General features: G+C 39.7%; 1 protein-coding gene across 1 annotated transcript in view; it reads left to right on the top strand.

Annotated features, from left to right (window-relative positions):
• The window catches only part of ccdc92ba (coiled-coil domain containing 92Ba), a 14,185-nt gene extending 3,452 nt beyond the window's left edge, over positions 1-10,733 (top strand). The window contains exons 3-4 of the mRNA XM_074680391.1: positions 4,756-4,803; positions 9,096-10,733. Coding sequence (XP_074536492.1) covers positions 4,756-4,803; positions 9,096-9,817 — 770 coding nt within the window. The 3' untranslated portion in view covers positions 9,818-10,733. The remainder of the gene's footprint in view (positions 1-4,755; positions 4,804-9,095) is intronic.
• Positions 10,734-13,970: the final 3,237 nt, after the last annotated feature.

The following is a 13,970-nucleotide window of genomic DNA, read 5'->3' as shown; positions in this document are numbered from 1 at the left end:
AATTTGTTTTTTGGCTTTAATGAATTTATTTATGTATGTAGAACAGGTTTTGGCAGTACTTTAAACCACGTCTTTGATAAATAGCAAGTCAGTGTAATAATCTACCAACCGAGCTGATGTGCTGTCCTCTGGATGCTGTAAGGACTCGTGCAGCAGTGCTCTGGATCAGCTGCAGCTCCCTGATGGACTTTAGATACAGACCTGTAAGGACGACATTACAGGAGGTTGGAGATAAATTTGACAGACACCACACAGTTCTCTGAGACACCAGCCTTTTTACTCTAAATGTATTCCCTTACTAACAGTATCGGCTAACTTGTTCATCTACACTATCAGTCAAAGGTAGTCGAAGTTGAAAAATCGATTGAAGTAAACATTTGGGGCGTTTGTCAGTTTCTTTGCTGTAACTCGTCCGTCCAGTTCATTCCAAACTAGCTCGATAGGTTTGAAGTCTTTAGACTGTGCTTGCTGTGTCATGTTTCCAAGCGTTCTGTCATGTTCTTTACTCTTTAAGTAGTTCAAGTAGAGCTTGGACTTGTGTTTTTGGCTCAGTATCTTTCTGTAGGATGAACCTCTGACCAACTAGGCTCATTTCAGAGGGTACTTTTGGTTGAGGGTGTCTCCTTCCAAAGTCAGAGACCCTGGATCCAGCAAAACAGCCCCAGACCATCATGGTTCCTCCTCCATGTTTACATTTGAGAAGACACATTGGAGAACCATCCTTTCTCCTGTAAGAGGGGGGAGATAAATCCTGCATAATGAACCAACAAACCTTTCAGCCTCCAGTAGACCGTTGATGTTGTTAAATGCTGCAAGCAAGCCTTTTTTTCTTAGTCTGTCGTCTTAGCGATTCCTTTCTTGCTACGACTCGACCTGTCAAACCTGCATCCCAAAGTCTCCTCTTGACTTCCTGTCAGTTTCCTCACTTTCTGAGTGTCTTTTGTTGTCAAGGAAACTACTCACTGACACCTTCTTAATTGGCTACTGTAGTTTTCAGGTGTGAAAGGTGTTTGCCAAGTTTGTAATGAGCAGCCTGGAAGGGTACGGCAAGGTTGAGCTGACAATGTTTCTGTGCATATCAGCTCTCTTTTTGGAGCACCAACCTTTATTGTGTGTTTTCTCATCAGCATAAAGTCTCCTTGCAAACACAAGCTAAATCAGTTTTCATCCTCTTGTTTATGAAATAAGTCTTTTTATATTAGATTTTTTGTGTGTGAAAGAAAATTCAATTAAGTCTGCGTGTCCTGTTTGTTGTCTCAAGAAATAGTTCCTGAAGCTGATTGCCCACGGTTAAATTAACATCATTGAGGCTTCTGGAGGCAGTTAATGAGACTCATTAATACGGAGCAGGAGCTCTTAAAGCATCGTGTCATTTACGTATCTTTACACTGGGTACATGAAACATGCGAGTCTGTTTTTCTGATGCCTCCTCCCATACCATACCATTTCTCCTCTCCCTCCCTTCTATCTCCTGCTCCTCTATTTGTCTTTCTTCATGCCTGCTACATGGGTGGGTGTGTCATGCTGACTGCAGAAAGAAGGAGAAAGGGTGTGACAGAGAGAGCAGGAGAAGAAGAAAGCAGTTTCACAATCTCTGTTGTTAGACTATGCAAAAAATATTCCCTCAAAAACTGTATATTTTCATGACTTTTTACATTATTTAACCAGTACAGGATTTCAGGATTGATGGAGAGCTACTTTTTGAATCATTAAGCTGTACTATATCCCATAAACCTGAGTGAGGAGAAACATTTTTAATTGCTGTGGTTAATTTAGAAGAAAATTTTATAGCATAACTGCCTTAAAGGTACTTTTAGCAGCTTTGTACACCAGAACATGTTCCTGTGTTTGACTGTGGAGCTGACAGAGGAGATTTATCTGCTGTGTGGCCTGTCTTCATGATTGACAGACCTGACATGACCACCAGTCTGACCTCTTACAACCCTGTCAGAGGCTTTAAGCTGAACTATTTTTATCAGGCACAGATCAGCCACAGGCAACCACTCACCAGCTGAAAAAAAAAAAAACAATGTTCTCAAAATCATTGGTTTCTGTACAACACAGGAATGAGATTTAATCCATCCAGTATCTGCAGCTGCTGCCAGTGTGCCAGATTTCATGTCATGTGATATTTAAATTATCCAAATCACACAGGGACTTCTGGCTCCATGACTGCACTGACGATGCAAAAAGTCTCATACAATGGTGGCTGTGATAAAAGTTGTTTTGATTTTCTACTCCAGCATTTAGACAGAGCCTGTTTTCATAGCACATAAATGTCTCAAAGAACCCATTAGACTGCACAATACAAAACATCAAAGTGAGCTGTGTCTTTTTTCCAGACATATTGTGAGAAATCACCCTTGGGAGATGAGTGTTGCTGAGCTTTTCATAACAAAATGTTTGTCACCTTAATAACACCATTAATGCGCAAAACAGTGGAGAGTCAAGCCGTAGAGAAAACCAGGAGTGCCACAATCATTGTGTGAAGTGTTATTCAGTTTGTCAGGGATCAGTCCAAGCTCACATTGAATAACAAGGATTGTCTGCTGCATCCAAAGGTTGCTATGTGTTTGGGTTTGCAGCTCTTCTTAGAGAAATGTTAGGTTTTAGAGGTTTTCACAACAGAAATGATAAGATCAAAGTAAGGATACACCAATCCAACTTTTACTGGTCCCTGGGCTTTGGGTACCCGATACTGATCTGATACCAGTGTTAATAGCCTGCATGCCCAACTGTGGAATAAGATTGTTAATGTTTTGTGAAAAAGACAAAAATGAATACATATGGGATTACTGTAGATGATATTTATTTAAACGTAAGTGTTTAAATGTTTAACAGCAGTTGGGTTAAAACAAAGCTTCAGAACTTACAGAAATGGGTATTGATGTTAAAATTTTATATCCTGTAGACTAAAGAATAGTTTAGCCTTAGTGTCAAGTTCAGACTGATTCTTTCCCACTGATAACTGATCCAGCTTTGAGGGGCTAAATCAGGCTGATACCAGATAACTGGATCGGATCAGTGCAGCCCTAGATCATAGCAATGGCAAAGTTAAGATAATTTTATTTACCATATAGCGTCAGATCACATTAAAAGCAATTTAAAGTTACCTCTCTCATAAATCAGGTCTATACCTTGTTTTTTAATTTAACAGACTAAATAGCCTTATGTTATTTATCTAATTTACATGACAGGATGTCAGTTGTACCTTCATGTTCACATTTCTCCTCATGCTATTTCGCACACAGTGTAGTTCTGCCCCAACGCATTCACAGACACATGTGCATGCAGATAGACACACAGACAAGCACATTTTGTATAGCGGACAGAGAGCTCGGAAAACCACCACAAGAAACATCTATATCATCTAGCTTTTCTGGATATTTTAAGTAGTCACCCATTAATGTAAATACATTTACTGATGACAATGTGAAAGTTGAAGGAGTGTATGGGGGAAAAAATGTGGAACACAAGGACGTAATCTCTGTGACATCACAAATCTGTTTGCGAAGCAGAGTTATTATCACTGTTTGGTACCATAGTCAACTCAGCTTAACATCTGCTGAGCTAGTGTCGGGTTGAAGCGGACTTAAAGAGGGGGTATCATTGAGACTTTGTAGAAGCTTTACATGATTTACAACCAAACATCCCCATTTTTTCACAAGCATTTTGAAACACTTTGTTTGGCCAGTCCCCTGGATGCCTACCAATGGCTGAGCTGTTGGCAGACCTTGGTGTTTCAGGCCTGTCTGTCCAGGAGATCCTTATGTGATAACTTCATTATTTAAGCAAATCTCTTGAAGATCTTGTTGAGATATTTAGCAACTTTTAAGAATCAACCATTTTGAGCTGTTTTCAGACATATTCAGGGATTTCTACAAAATCTAAATATAAAGATGTTCAATGTCTGTACACATTTAGTATGGATATCCAGCATTGTTACTTTAGAGCCATGTTCAAAATATAAGAAAGCGTAATGCCCCTCTTTAACCTTAAGTAAATGTGTGCTCAAGCAACTTTCAAAAGTAAATGCAAATTCACTTTGGAAAGTGGCTTTGTATAATAAGTTAAATCTGAGCTCAAGCAGAGCTGAAATTTAATTCTGTTCAAGTAATTAAGCCAAAAGATTGTCAACTGGTAAAGTAAAAAGGAGAGCACTGGGTAGTTGGATAATTTTGCATTCAGAATGAAAAGAAGATCTGTTAGTAGGTTAAAATAAATTAAAACTCCATCTAACCCCTTTTTGATTATGTACAGCTTGTGGTTTATTTGATTTGTTAGCAGATTTTTTGCTTTGACAACTTTATTGCTTTTGTAATCATTTACAGATTTTAAAACATTTCAGAATAAACAAACAGAAATAAACACACAGCTAGTTTTCATGCTAATAATGCCCCTGTGTTTTATTGGTGTTACAGTGACAGACATTTTTCTCCAGAGTGTGACAAATAATGTAAAAGAACATCACCGGCAAAGCCTCTGACTGGCAGTATTTGATGTAAAGTTTCAGATTTAGCCTCATAAATTATGTATGCAGTCACTGAAATTGTGCTGGAACTGCATCGAGCATCTGTTGTGTTAACCAACTGCAGCAGCAAACACAAAATGTCAGCACACCGCTCTAATAAGACATTTCAGCGCCACAGGATGTCTATATTTAATCTCTAATAAGATGACATCATGTGTCATCTTTTTCTGTATGCCTTCATTACTGCTTGTTCATGTTTTTTGTCGATCTCTTGTGTATTTCAGAGTTAACGAGTGAACTGAAGGTGAAGCCTCCCGGCAGAAGCCAAATAGGTATGTCATAAAACGAGTTTCAAGCTTGAACCACTTTTATCTTCTTCATCCACTTCCATTAGGAATCAATGCTCCATTCTAGCTCTGTTTTTTCCAGCACTATATGCCTTTCAAATCACACACGCTCACACCATCTTGTCTTAGTATCCATGCTTCACACCCCAGTCCTCTATCCCTCTATCCCTGCATCCTTCTCCTCTCTCCGTCCGCACAACCTGCTACCTCCAGGGAAAAGATCCCTGTCAGCCACCCTCCTCCCTCCTCAGGATGTGTGACACAGCCCAGATTATTGGTGCAATGTCTTGCTGTGTTTCTCTGTGTTTATTAGCTCTTTTCACACTTTGGATCTGTTTTCCTACATGCAGATTCAGAAAAGACAGCCTGCCTCAACATATTTAGCTCTCAGCCGACATTAGCAGGACAGCTTGAAGAGTCTGGATGCAGGGATGCAGAGATAGGCACCATTTTGTCACAACGAATTAGAGACAGACTGAAAAACACAGAAGTCAGAAGTCTGTACGAACATGTTGTGGAGTCAAGTGTGGCTGCATTACTCAGCCATTAGGCCCCATCTCCTGTTTTTCCCCTTTTTGTTTTCCAGGACAGGTCATCCCCGATCCATCTGTCAATACTTGCCGGCCACTCTGATTTTCTTCTCCCCTCCCACCCTGACAAATTGATCCATCCTCTTTTTCTTTTCCTGCTCTCGTTTTTCCCTGGTTGTCCCAGAGGGGGTGTCCACTTACAGACTATGCTGAGAACAAGAGAGATGTGGAGCCAGGGAAAGGAGTGAGAGGAGGAGGTGGAAGGAGTGGAAGGAGGTAATGAGAGGTAGCGAGAAGAGCGATAAAGGGATGCGGTCAGCTGCAGACATGGGGGAGGTGAGTGGGAGGGAGGTTATGGGAGGATATGAAGATACTGTAGTCTATAGTTAGCATATGAGATAGATCTGGGTGTGGTGACAGGCGACAGAAATCCTGAGACTATTAAAAACCTCAGAGGATCCATCCTGAGAGAAAGGGGATTGAGGGAATAAGAGGAAGGCAGGAGAGAACATAGAAGTGTGCAGTACATGGGGCGAGACATACAGAAAGATTACAGAGTACAATAATCCAGAAAAGCAGTGTGTGAAAATGTAGATCAATGCAGCACATCATTACATTTAATCTTTCTATGGATTCAAGGATTTAAAGTCTCACCTCCAGGACTCACCAAACCTCTATCCATCCTTTGGGATTCTCCCACCCAGCAAACCTGACCTATTTCTGCCGGCTGAGGCGTCACCGCCTGCCCTCTGAGGATGTAATCTGCTTCTCCGCTGGCAAGCTGCAGCTCAGTCAGCGTGAGGTTGCTGCCCTGACTTTTTCAACCATACCCCTGTTTCCTCAGGGGGATATCACCAGAGGAGGAGGAAGGAGGGCAGGGGTTGGCTTCAGGAGCAGAGAAAAAAGGAACAATAAGTAGTTTTCTGTGTCAGACCTGACCTGGGCAGAGAGATGGCAGTTTGTGAGGAGGGGAGGCCTGAAGTAAAAGTACTTAATCCTCCCAAACACAGAAAAAAGTCTGATGTGAATCAGTAGTTCAATGACTGTTGTGTGAGTTTTATTATGTTCGCTTCCCTTAGCTAATTTGGTGTAGCAGAGCACCTCAGGAGACATGTTGGTTAACAGAAATGCCAACCAGGGCATCATACACAGTGATAGGTGAATATGCCCTTACAAAAGAAAAATATATGTACCAATATATATTTTGAAATGTATTGTAATATATTATTAATATATTTTGATATACATGGAATAATATATTGAGGGCACATAAACAATATATTATATATTCATGAAATATATTGCAATATACTGCAAAATCTACAAATAATTGCCGCTTTCCATATATTGCAATATATGGGAAAATATGAATACTAATTCTTATATATGGGAATATATTACCTAATATATAACATGACATTTTCCAATATGCTGCAATATATTTTTCTTTCGTTAGGGTGACTATTGTAAAAGTGCTTGCAATAGGTGAAAAGACTCCTTTACCAATTTTAGGCCCCGTTTACACAACAACATTTCACCCCATAGCGCAAAAAACACAGTGAAAACATTCTGTGTTTTCACAGAAACGCTGAGGGACACTGTAGTAAGCATGCCAGGCCTGTCTTGGGCACTATAACTTTCTTTTGCAAAAGTGGCTTTTGGTAGGTCTCCACCAAAGCAGAGTTTGGCTTGTCATCTGGCGTGTTGGCAAATGCTTTTTTCCAGAAGTGGAGCAACAGATGCAAAGAAAGTCAGCAGATTCAGCAGCACAAGCACAACACGGTTGTCCACGACGATCCTAACAACAATACTGTTGTACTGTTGTATGCTCACGCATGACGCAGAGGAACTCCAGCTTACTGTTTACATGGCATAGGTGGCTGCAGTGTTTAAAAAAAATTCCACTGTGGAGGCAGTTTTCGAAAGTTTCCATTCAAAGTCGGCTAAGCCACACTGCAAAAAACTGAAATCTTATCAAGTGTTTTTGTCTTTTTTTAAGTTAAAATTGTCTTGTTATACTCAATATGAGCCACTTTCAGCTTATCAATCCAGAAAAATGTCTTGTTTCAAGTTATCAGAGTACAAAAATGAGGTTTGAATTAGAGGTTTCCCAGTCCGATATTAATATCGGATATCGGTCCGATATCAGCAAAAAAACAAATATCGGTATCGTATCGGAATGCATCTAAAATCTCCGATATAAGCAGTCCATTCCAGACCCTGCTCCTGCTGTTTTTATTTGATTTATTTAGGTTATTTTCTGGGTCTTCTAATTAATTATTTTATTCAATTACTAGTATCTTTTATGTTTAATGTGAATATTTCTGCTACCTAATGGTTAATAATAAATGGGTCAGTTTTTCCTCATACCTACTGTTGCTGACTACTGTTCTTTGTTTGAATAATATCACATAATCAAGCCTTTTCTAACATGACAGACATACTACAAAATAAGTAATAAAAGTATGTATGTTTAATGCTGATATCGTATCGGATTAATATCAGTATCGGCCAGTACTCAATGCTGCAGTATCGTATCGGAAGTGAAAATGTAATATTGGGACATCCCTAGTTTGAATCGCTTGTAACCAGTAAAAAAATCTGCCAATGGAACAAGAAAAAATTGCTTGAAAATTTCCTTGAGACTAGAATAATGTCTTAATACAAGTAACTTTTCTCTTGTTCTATTGGCAGATTTTTTTTTACTGGTTATAAGAAATTCAGACCTCATTTTTGTCTTTAAATAACTTGAAACAAGACATTTTTCTAAACTGAGGAGGTGAGTGTGGCTCATATTGAGTCTTAAAAGGAATTTTCTACTGAAAACAAGACAAAAACACTTTATAAGATTTCAGTTTTTGCAGTGCACCATTTTCTTGTTAATGAGAGGCCGACATGCAACAATACTTTTGTGTTTCATCCTAAAACCATTGTTGTGTAACAACCCTTTGACTTGGATCTTTGCTCTATCAGTTTATGGGGGGGCAGAGGTGTGACCACTGCCATTCTACAGAGGAGGGGCCCAAAATGTATTGGCTTAATTTAAGAGGAGCTATTTTGTCATTCATCTTCTTAAAGTGACTGTGTTTTAAAATCATAAAACTGTTTTTTTATCATATAATTTAACCAGTAAACTTTTTGATTTCTTTAAATGTAACCAGCCTGAGCTTTGAGTGCAGTGTTTCATTGGCTGAAGTCAGCAACACATTGACTTCCTCCAGTAACAACAATAAGTGCACTGTGCTGGTTTGTTTACCCCTTTCTCTTCTCAAATGTATCTAGTCTATTAGCTATACCTGCACGGGAAAAAACTGAAATCTTACTAATTGATTTTGTATTTTTTGTCATTAGATAATGTCTTTTTTGACATAATATGAGCCACATTCACTTCACCAAAAATCGGCCAATGGAGCAAGCAAAAAGTTACTTATGTTAAGACATTATTGTAGTTCAAGCAATTTTTTAGCACATTTTTCTTGTTCCATTGGCAGATTTTTTTGACTTATTACAAGCAATTCAGACCTCATTTTTGTCTTTAAATAACTTGAAACAAGACATTTTCTTGGACTAATCAGTTGGATGTGGCTTAAATCAAGTATAATAAGACCATTTTTACTTAAAATAAAATAAGACAAAACGCTTTATAAGATGTCATGTTTTGCAGTGTGAAGATTTCTGAATTTAAGCCTGACAGATTTGTAAATTGACCGCTCATTCTGTCATGTTTTTTTTCTATCTCTTTGTCAGAATTACAGGAGGAAGAAGAGCTCCTGGAGGCCCGATGTCGGCAGGTGGAAAACCGCCTTGCTGAGCGGGAATGTACCTTAGACGAGCTTTGTAAGGAGCTGGGTCACAAGGGGGTTTTGGTGGGAGCCCTCAGAGCAAATCTCAAGGAAAAAGAGCGCCATTTCTTGGAGGAGCTCAAACGCCGCAGCCACTGTTCCACCATCCTCAACACGGAGCTGCAGAAACAAACAGAGACAGCCGCATACCTCTCCTTCCAGCTGCACGCTGCCAGGCAGAAACTACACCACCAGCGGATGCAGCAGAGGCAGGGACTCCTCAGCCGAGCAAACAGCCAGGGGGCTCAGTACGGTGCTGAGCAGAACTCCATTTCTTCTCCACTCATGCCATCAGGGGGCTCTCCTTCTTCCCCTGTGGTCAAACCTAAACGTAAGAGTGCGAGGGCATCTTTGAGGGTGGAGCGTTCCCGGGAGTGTGTTCCCATAGAGAAAGTGATGGGCCCTGCAGAGCCCACAGCCATGCCCGACCCTGCACTCTTCCTTCACCCTCGAAGGCACAGGGCTCGCTCCCGGCACACAGTGGCACAGAGACAGCCTCCTCTGGGCCTGGAGAAGGAGGAGGATGAGGAGGGAGGAGGGGAGGGGCCAGTGGAGCCCCAGGAGGAAGCTTCTAGACTGGTTTCTTCAACTGCAGCGCCCCCTGCTGCTGAAACAAAAGCAGATTAGGCAGCAGCTGTGACCTGGGCTTCTGACTGCAGCTTTACCACTGTATGATTATCTTCTGTCAGACTGTTAAACGCTGTTAACTATTGTCCTGCACCTTGACTGAACAGAGGCTGGTTTTAGCTTTTAAATGATGTAACATTATCAGTGACACTTTTTTTAGATATGAACTTTGATATATTCTCAAACTACTAACAAAGCAAAACTCAGTAAATGTCACTTTAAGTCAGTCTTAAATGAAGTCAGTGAAACTATCTGTTTACATTGGTGTCACATGCTCAGTATACTGTGGGGCCTTATTAAACAGCAACCCCTTTTAGACGTGTGGTGATGGTGAGTTTGAACATGGTAGCAGCCGTTTTAGTTTGGGCCCTGTGGTGTGGCCCAACCAACTGTGACCCTCCAAGGCCGATCGTAAATCAACCATGTGACCAAACGTTTGTGTGGCCCCTGACTGAGGCACAGCTGAAAATATCTTATGTGGTGTTTGCGTCTGTGTGTGTCCTACATGTGAAGAAAAGTAAGAAGTGGAATCCTGTTACTTTGAAACGGCAGACAGACATGAGTTCTTGAAGTCATCAACCACAGCATGACATCACTTTCATGTTTCAGTTATTTATCTTCTTCAAAATTATGTTGTTGTTTTTTTACATTTTCTGTGTGAAAGACACTTCTGAATAAGTGTCTTTTAAAGTCATTACTTATCTTGAAGATTTATCTCTGCTACCGCTGATCATACTTACACCCTGACAACGCCACCTCAGGAAACACCATATGAGGGAAACACTTTATTTTCCACAGGATCTGCTAATAGCACGAGATGTTTGCAGTCAGTGTGTAAGGTATTATTGAAGGTTAATGTAGCCACATTAGCATCTGTTAGATTTCCACGTTGTAAACAAGCTAGCCACTGGTTAAGAAATACCTGGAAACAGATCACTATATAGACTAAAAATAATATTTCACCACACCTCTCCAGTTTTACAAACTGATGAATAGACTTTGTTCCAGGCTTGATGATATAATAAAAATGAGAAAAATACATTTTCAACAACTTAAAGATTTTAGCCCACCTTTGTCTGTACTTGCAAACATCTCTTAAATGCTAAATAGCAAGTTTTCATGTCTCATTGTTGCTTACATATTCAAGTCTCTAGAACATCATGATATAACATTCTTCTCAGTAATCCTTTATAGATGCCCATATGAAGTGGAGCAAAGATTAGACGACTGTTGATCGAGAGAAGTGAACAACCCAGCATTTATAGCGTCTGATTTTTACAGGAGAAAACACAATGAAGCTCACGCATGCTGCTAACAAACTGTTAGCAGTGTTTTGTGTAAACAGGCAACACTTAAGTGACAATAGATTCTGACTTGTTTGACCATGTGATCCTCTCAGGTGTAGTTTGTACTGATCACACACAAACACACACAAAAGGCAACTACAACTTCTTTACGTTTGTGTTCAAGGTTGTTGTGTTGGTGTTTGTTTTCACCTCAGGAAAAAATGGGCAGACAAGAACATGACTGGAGGACTTGTTTCTTTCTTAAAACTGATCCCATCTGTCTGTTTTTAACATCCCTGGTAGCAGCATCAAACAGCACACTCTGACTGCGTCTGTGTGCCGCCAATAAAAGGACAACAGGCTCAGCATGAGCTGTGTCTTACGACAACGTGGCTTGTGATAGCCCCTGGCACAAGAAAATAGCAGTTCAACTTTTACAGAACATATTTTTTAGGAGGAAAACAATTTTATGTTGTTGGTCACGCGTTCATCTGCTCCCCCTCTGTAACAGCTGCCTTATAACCAAGGAGCAAAGAATCAGAAATGAAGTCTCAAACTAAATAATTTCATTATCCCAGTACTGTGTTTTTTGTTTTACTTCTTAAAGACTTTTTGGATTAACTTAAACATTTTTGCTGTATGCTGAGTTGTGTGAAGGTTGGTCTCTATTTGAGCCATGATGTATCTGAGCGTCAGTGACTAAAGTCTCTGAATAGAGCCTTCCTCTACGGCTGAAGTGAAATATGTCAAGTTGCTGCAGCTATCAGAAGTTTGACAAAATGTTTGAGTAGTATGTCCTAAACAAAGCAATATATCAGTATATTTATGTATTATTAGTGAGTCTTTCCAGGTGGTTTCAGAACACTTGAGATATTAAATAGATTTTATGATTAACTTTGTATTTCGTAACTGTAAAGCTGAGTATGTTTAGCCTAAAATGTTTCTGAATTTTTGAATGACTTGTTTTATTTTGGAAAGTTCTGTTGATTGTCGCTGAATCTTTACATGACCAACTGTTTTGTTGTGGTGAAAAAAGTTACATCCAAGTGAGGGGTCACTGACGTGCTGCATGGGAAGCAGCATTGAAATGTGGGTGTTAAATCTACCTTTTCACATCTGACTGTAAAGATGGAAACAGCACCAAACCCTTCCTCCATTTCAGTCAAAAATGCAAATATGAAGAGGAGTTCCATTCCTCTTTCAGCTGTTAAGCCATTAGCATGACAGTGTGCACTATTTTAGGAAGACAGAAGGGGATCAGAGAATAAAGCTGTCTTGTTGAAAACTGTTTCCCCTGCAGCAGGAATCCTGAGCTTAGACTGTTAGACTTCATGACTTCATTACTGGAGGGTTTAATCCAAATGAAGCGGCAGGTAGATTAAGCTCTTCGTTCACCTTTCATAATCTAACCCTGCATATCACGCTGAAGCCTCATATCGCATTTATGATTAACTGTTTGCTGGTGTTATGTAACTTCTCATGTAAGCGATCAGAGTAGTGGTTGCTGCCTGAATCTGTGTATGAATCTACAGAGATGTGTTTGCCTGCTTTGAGGGGGAATGCTGATGAGCCAAAGAGGCCCACCACTGATATTAACATGAAGACGAATGGTGTGGTGCCTTATTGAAGATGTCTTTTAATGAATATTTCAGCTTAGGAGAGTAAATCCTGATTTTCTCTTTCACTTTCCAGAGCAAATCCTGCATTATTCATTTTTCTCACTCTCACAGAGAATGTCTTCCATCTTTATTAGCGCCCAAGTAATAACCCAAATACTCTTGATAAAAAAAGACGACAAACAGCAGCTGCAGCATCAGGCCTTTACCTTGTGGTCGGTCCTGGTTGAGGTCATGAATGCTCATTTTGCATCCTAGAGACATTTAAGTGGACCCTGTGTGGCCCATTGAAGCATCTTGTTCAACATGTTGTCTCACGCAATAATGCTGTTTGGTAGCTGAAGTGAAATGCTCTGGGTTCTTGTACACTGTTGAGCATAAGCTATTGACTGATTACCGCATATACTGTGTAAGCTTCCTATAGTGATATACTGTACACATAATTGGAATAAAACGAAGGATTGTCTATTCTGCTGCCTGCTTGTTATTGATGTATGGAGGGTCACACAAAGAGCTGTTTAACGTTTTGAATTAAACAGAAGATGAATTTGTAGGTGGTAAATGAAAATGAACGAGAATATGAATTCCCTGTTGAAGGTGTTTATAATGCCCCATTAACTCAGCAGCAAACATTCATCTGTGAAGATGTTTTAACCATAGGGAAATTAGATTGTCTACGGTGACTCAGCAAAGTTGAAATAGAATAATGATATACAACTATACACAAAGTACCCTGCATTATACAGTAGTTGTATTCCCTTTTAATTCCTCCCAGAGAAACTGTGAGCTCAGACTGTCAGACTCTCTGGGTTGGTGTTTTCTGATGATTTTTTGCTTTGGTTTTAGATGAGACACTCAAATCTCCCAAAAGACAAAAATGAGAGAAAAGGGGACAAAATGTTCTCTTTTTCAGAGTGGATTGCATTAATTTCTGTTTCAATGCAAATATTAAATTCTGTCAATACACTTTATCCTGAGGCTTTTTTTTCTTGAAGGCATGATGTATTACATTTTCAGAAACACATGATTTTTCAGTCTACAGAGAAAGGACAGTTACTCGACAGATAAGATTTAAAATAATTATTGGGCTATCCTTTTACTTTTTTTGAAAGGCTATTTTAGAGAGTGCTAGCTGAGTGAGGGCTGAGACAATTCAAATTAAAGTGACAGGAAATTATGCACCCCTTAAAAATAGATGAACTAAAAAGAGGAAAAAGACGCTTCTTCAACCTACATGGTCTTATTAAGGAC

This window comes from Halichoeres trimaculatus, unplaced genomic scaffold, assembly GCF_033239565.1.
Source record: "Halichoeres trimaculatus isolate MK-OKI-2021-1 unplaced genomic scaffold, fHalTri1.1 fHalTri1_scaffold_9, whole genome shotgun sequence".
NCBI lineage: Eukaryota > Metazoa > Chordata > Actinopteri > Labriformes > Labridae > Halichoeres > Halichoeres trimaculatus.
Note: the sequence above shows the minus strand (reverse complement) of the source record. Positions and strands in the feature narration are given on the sequence as shown.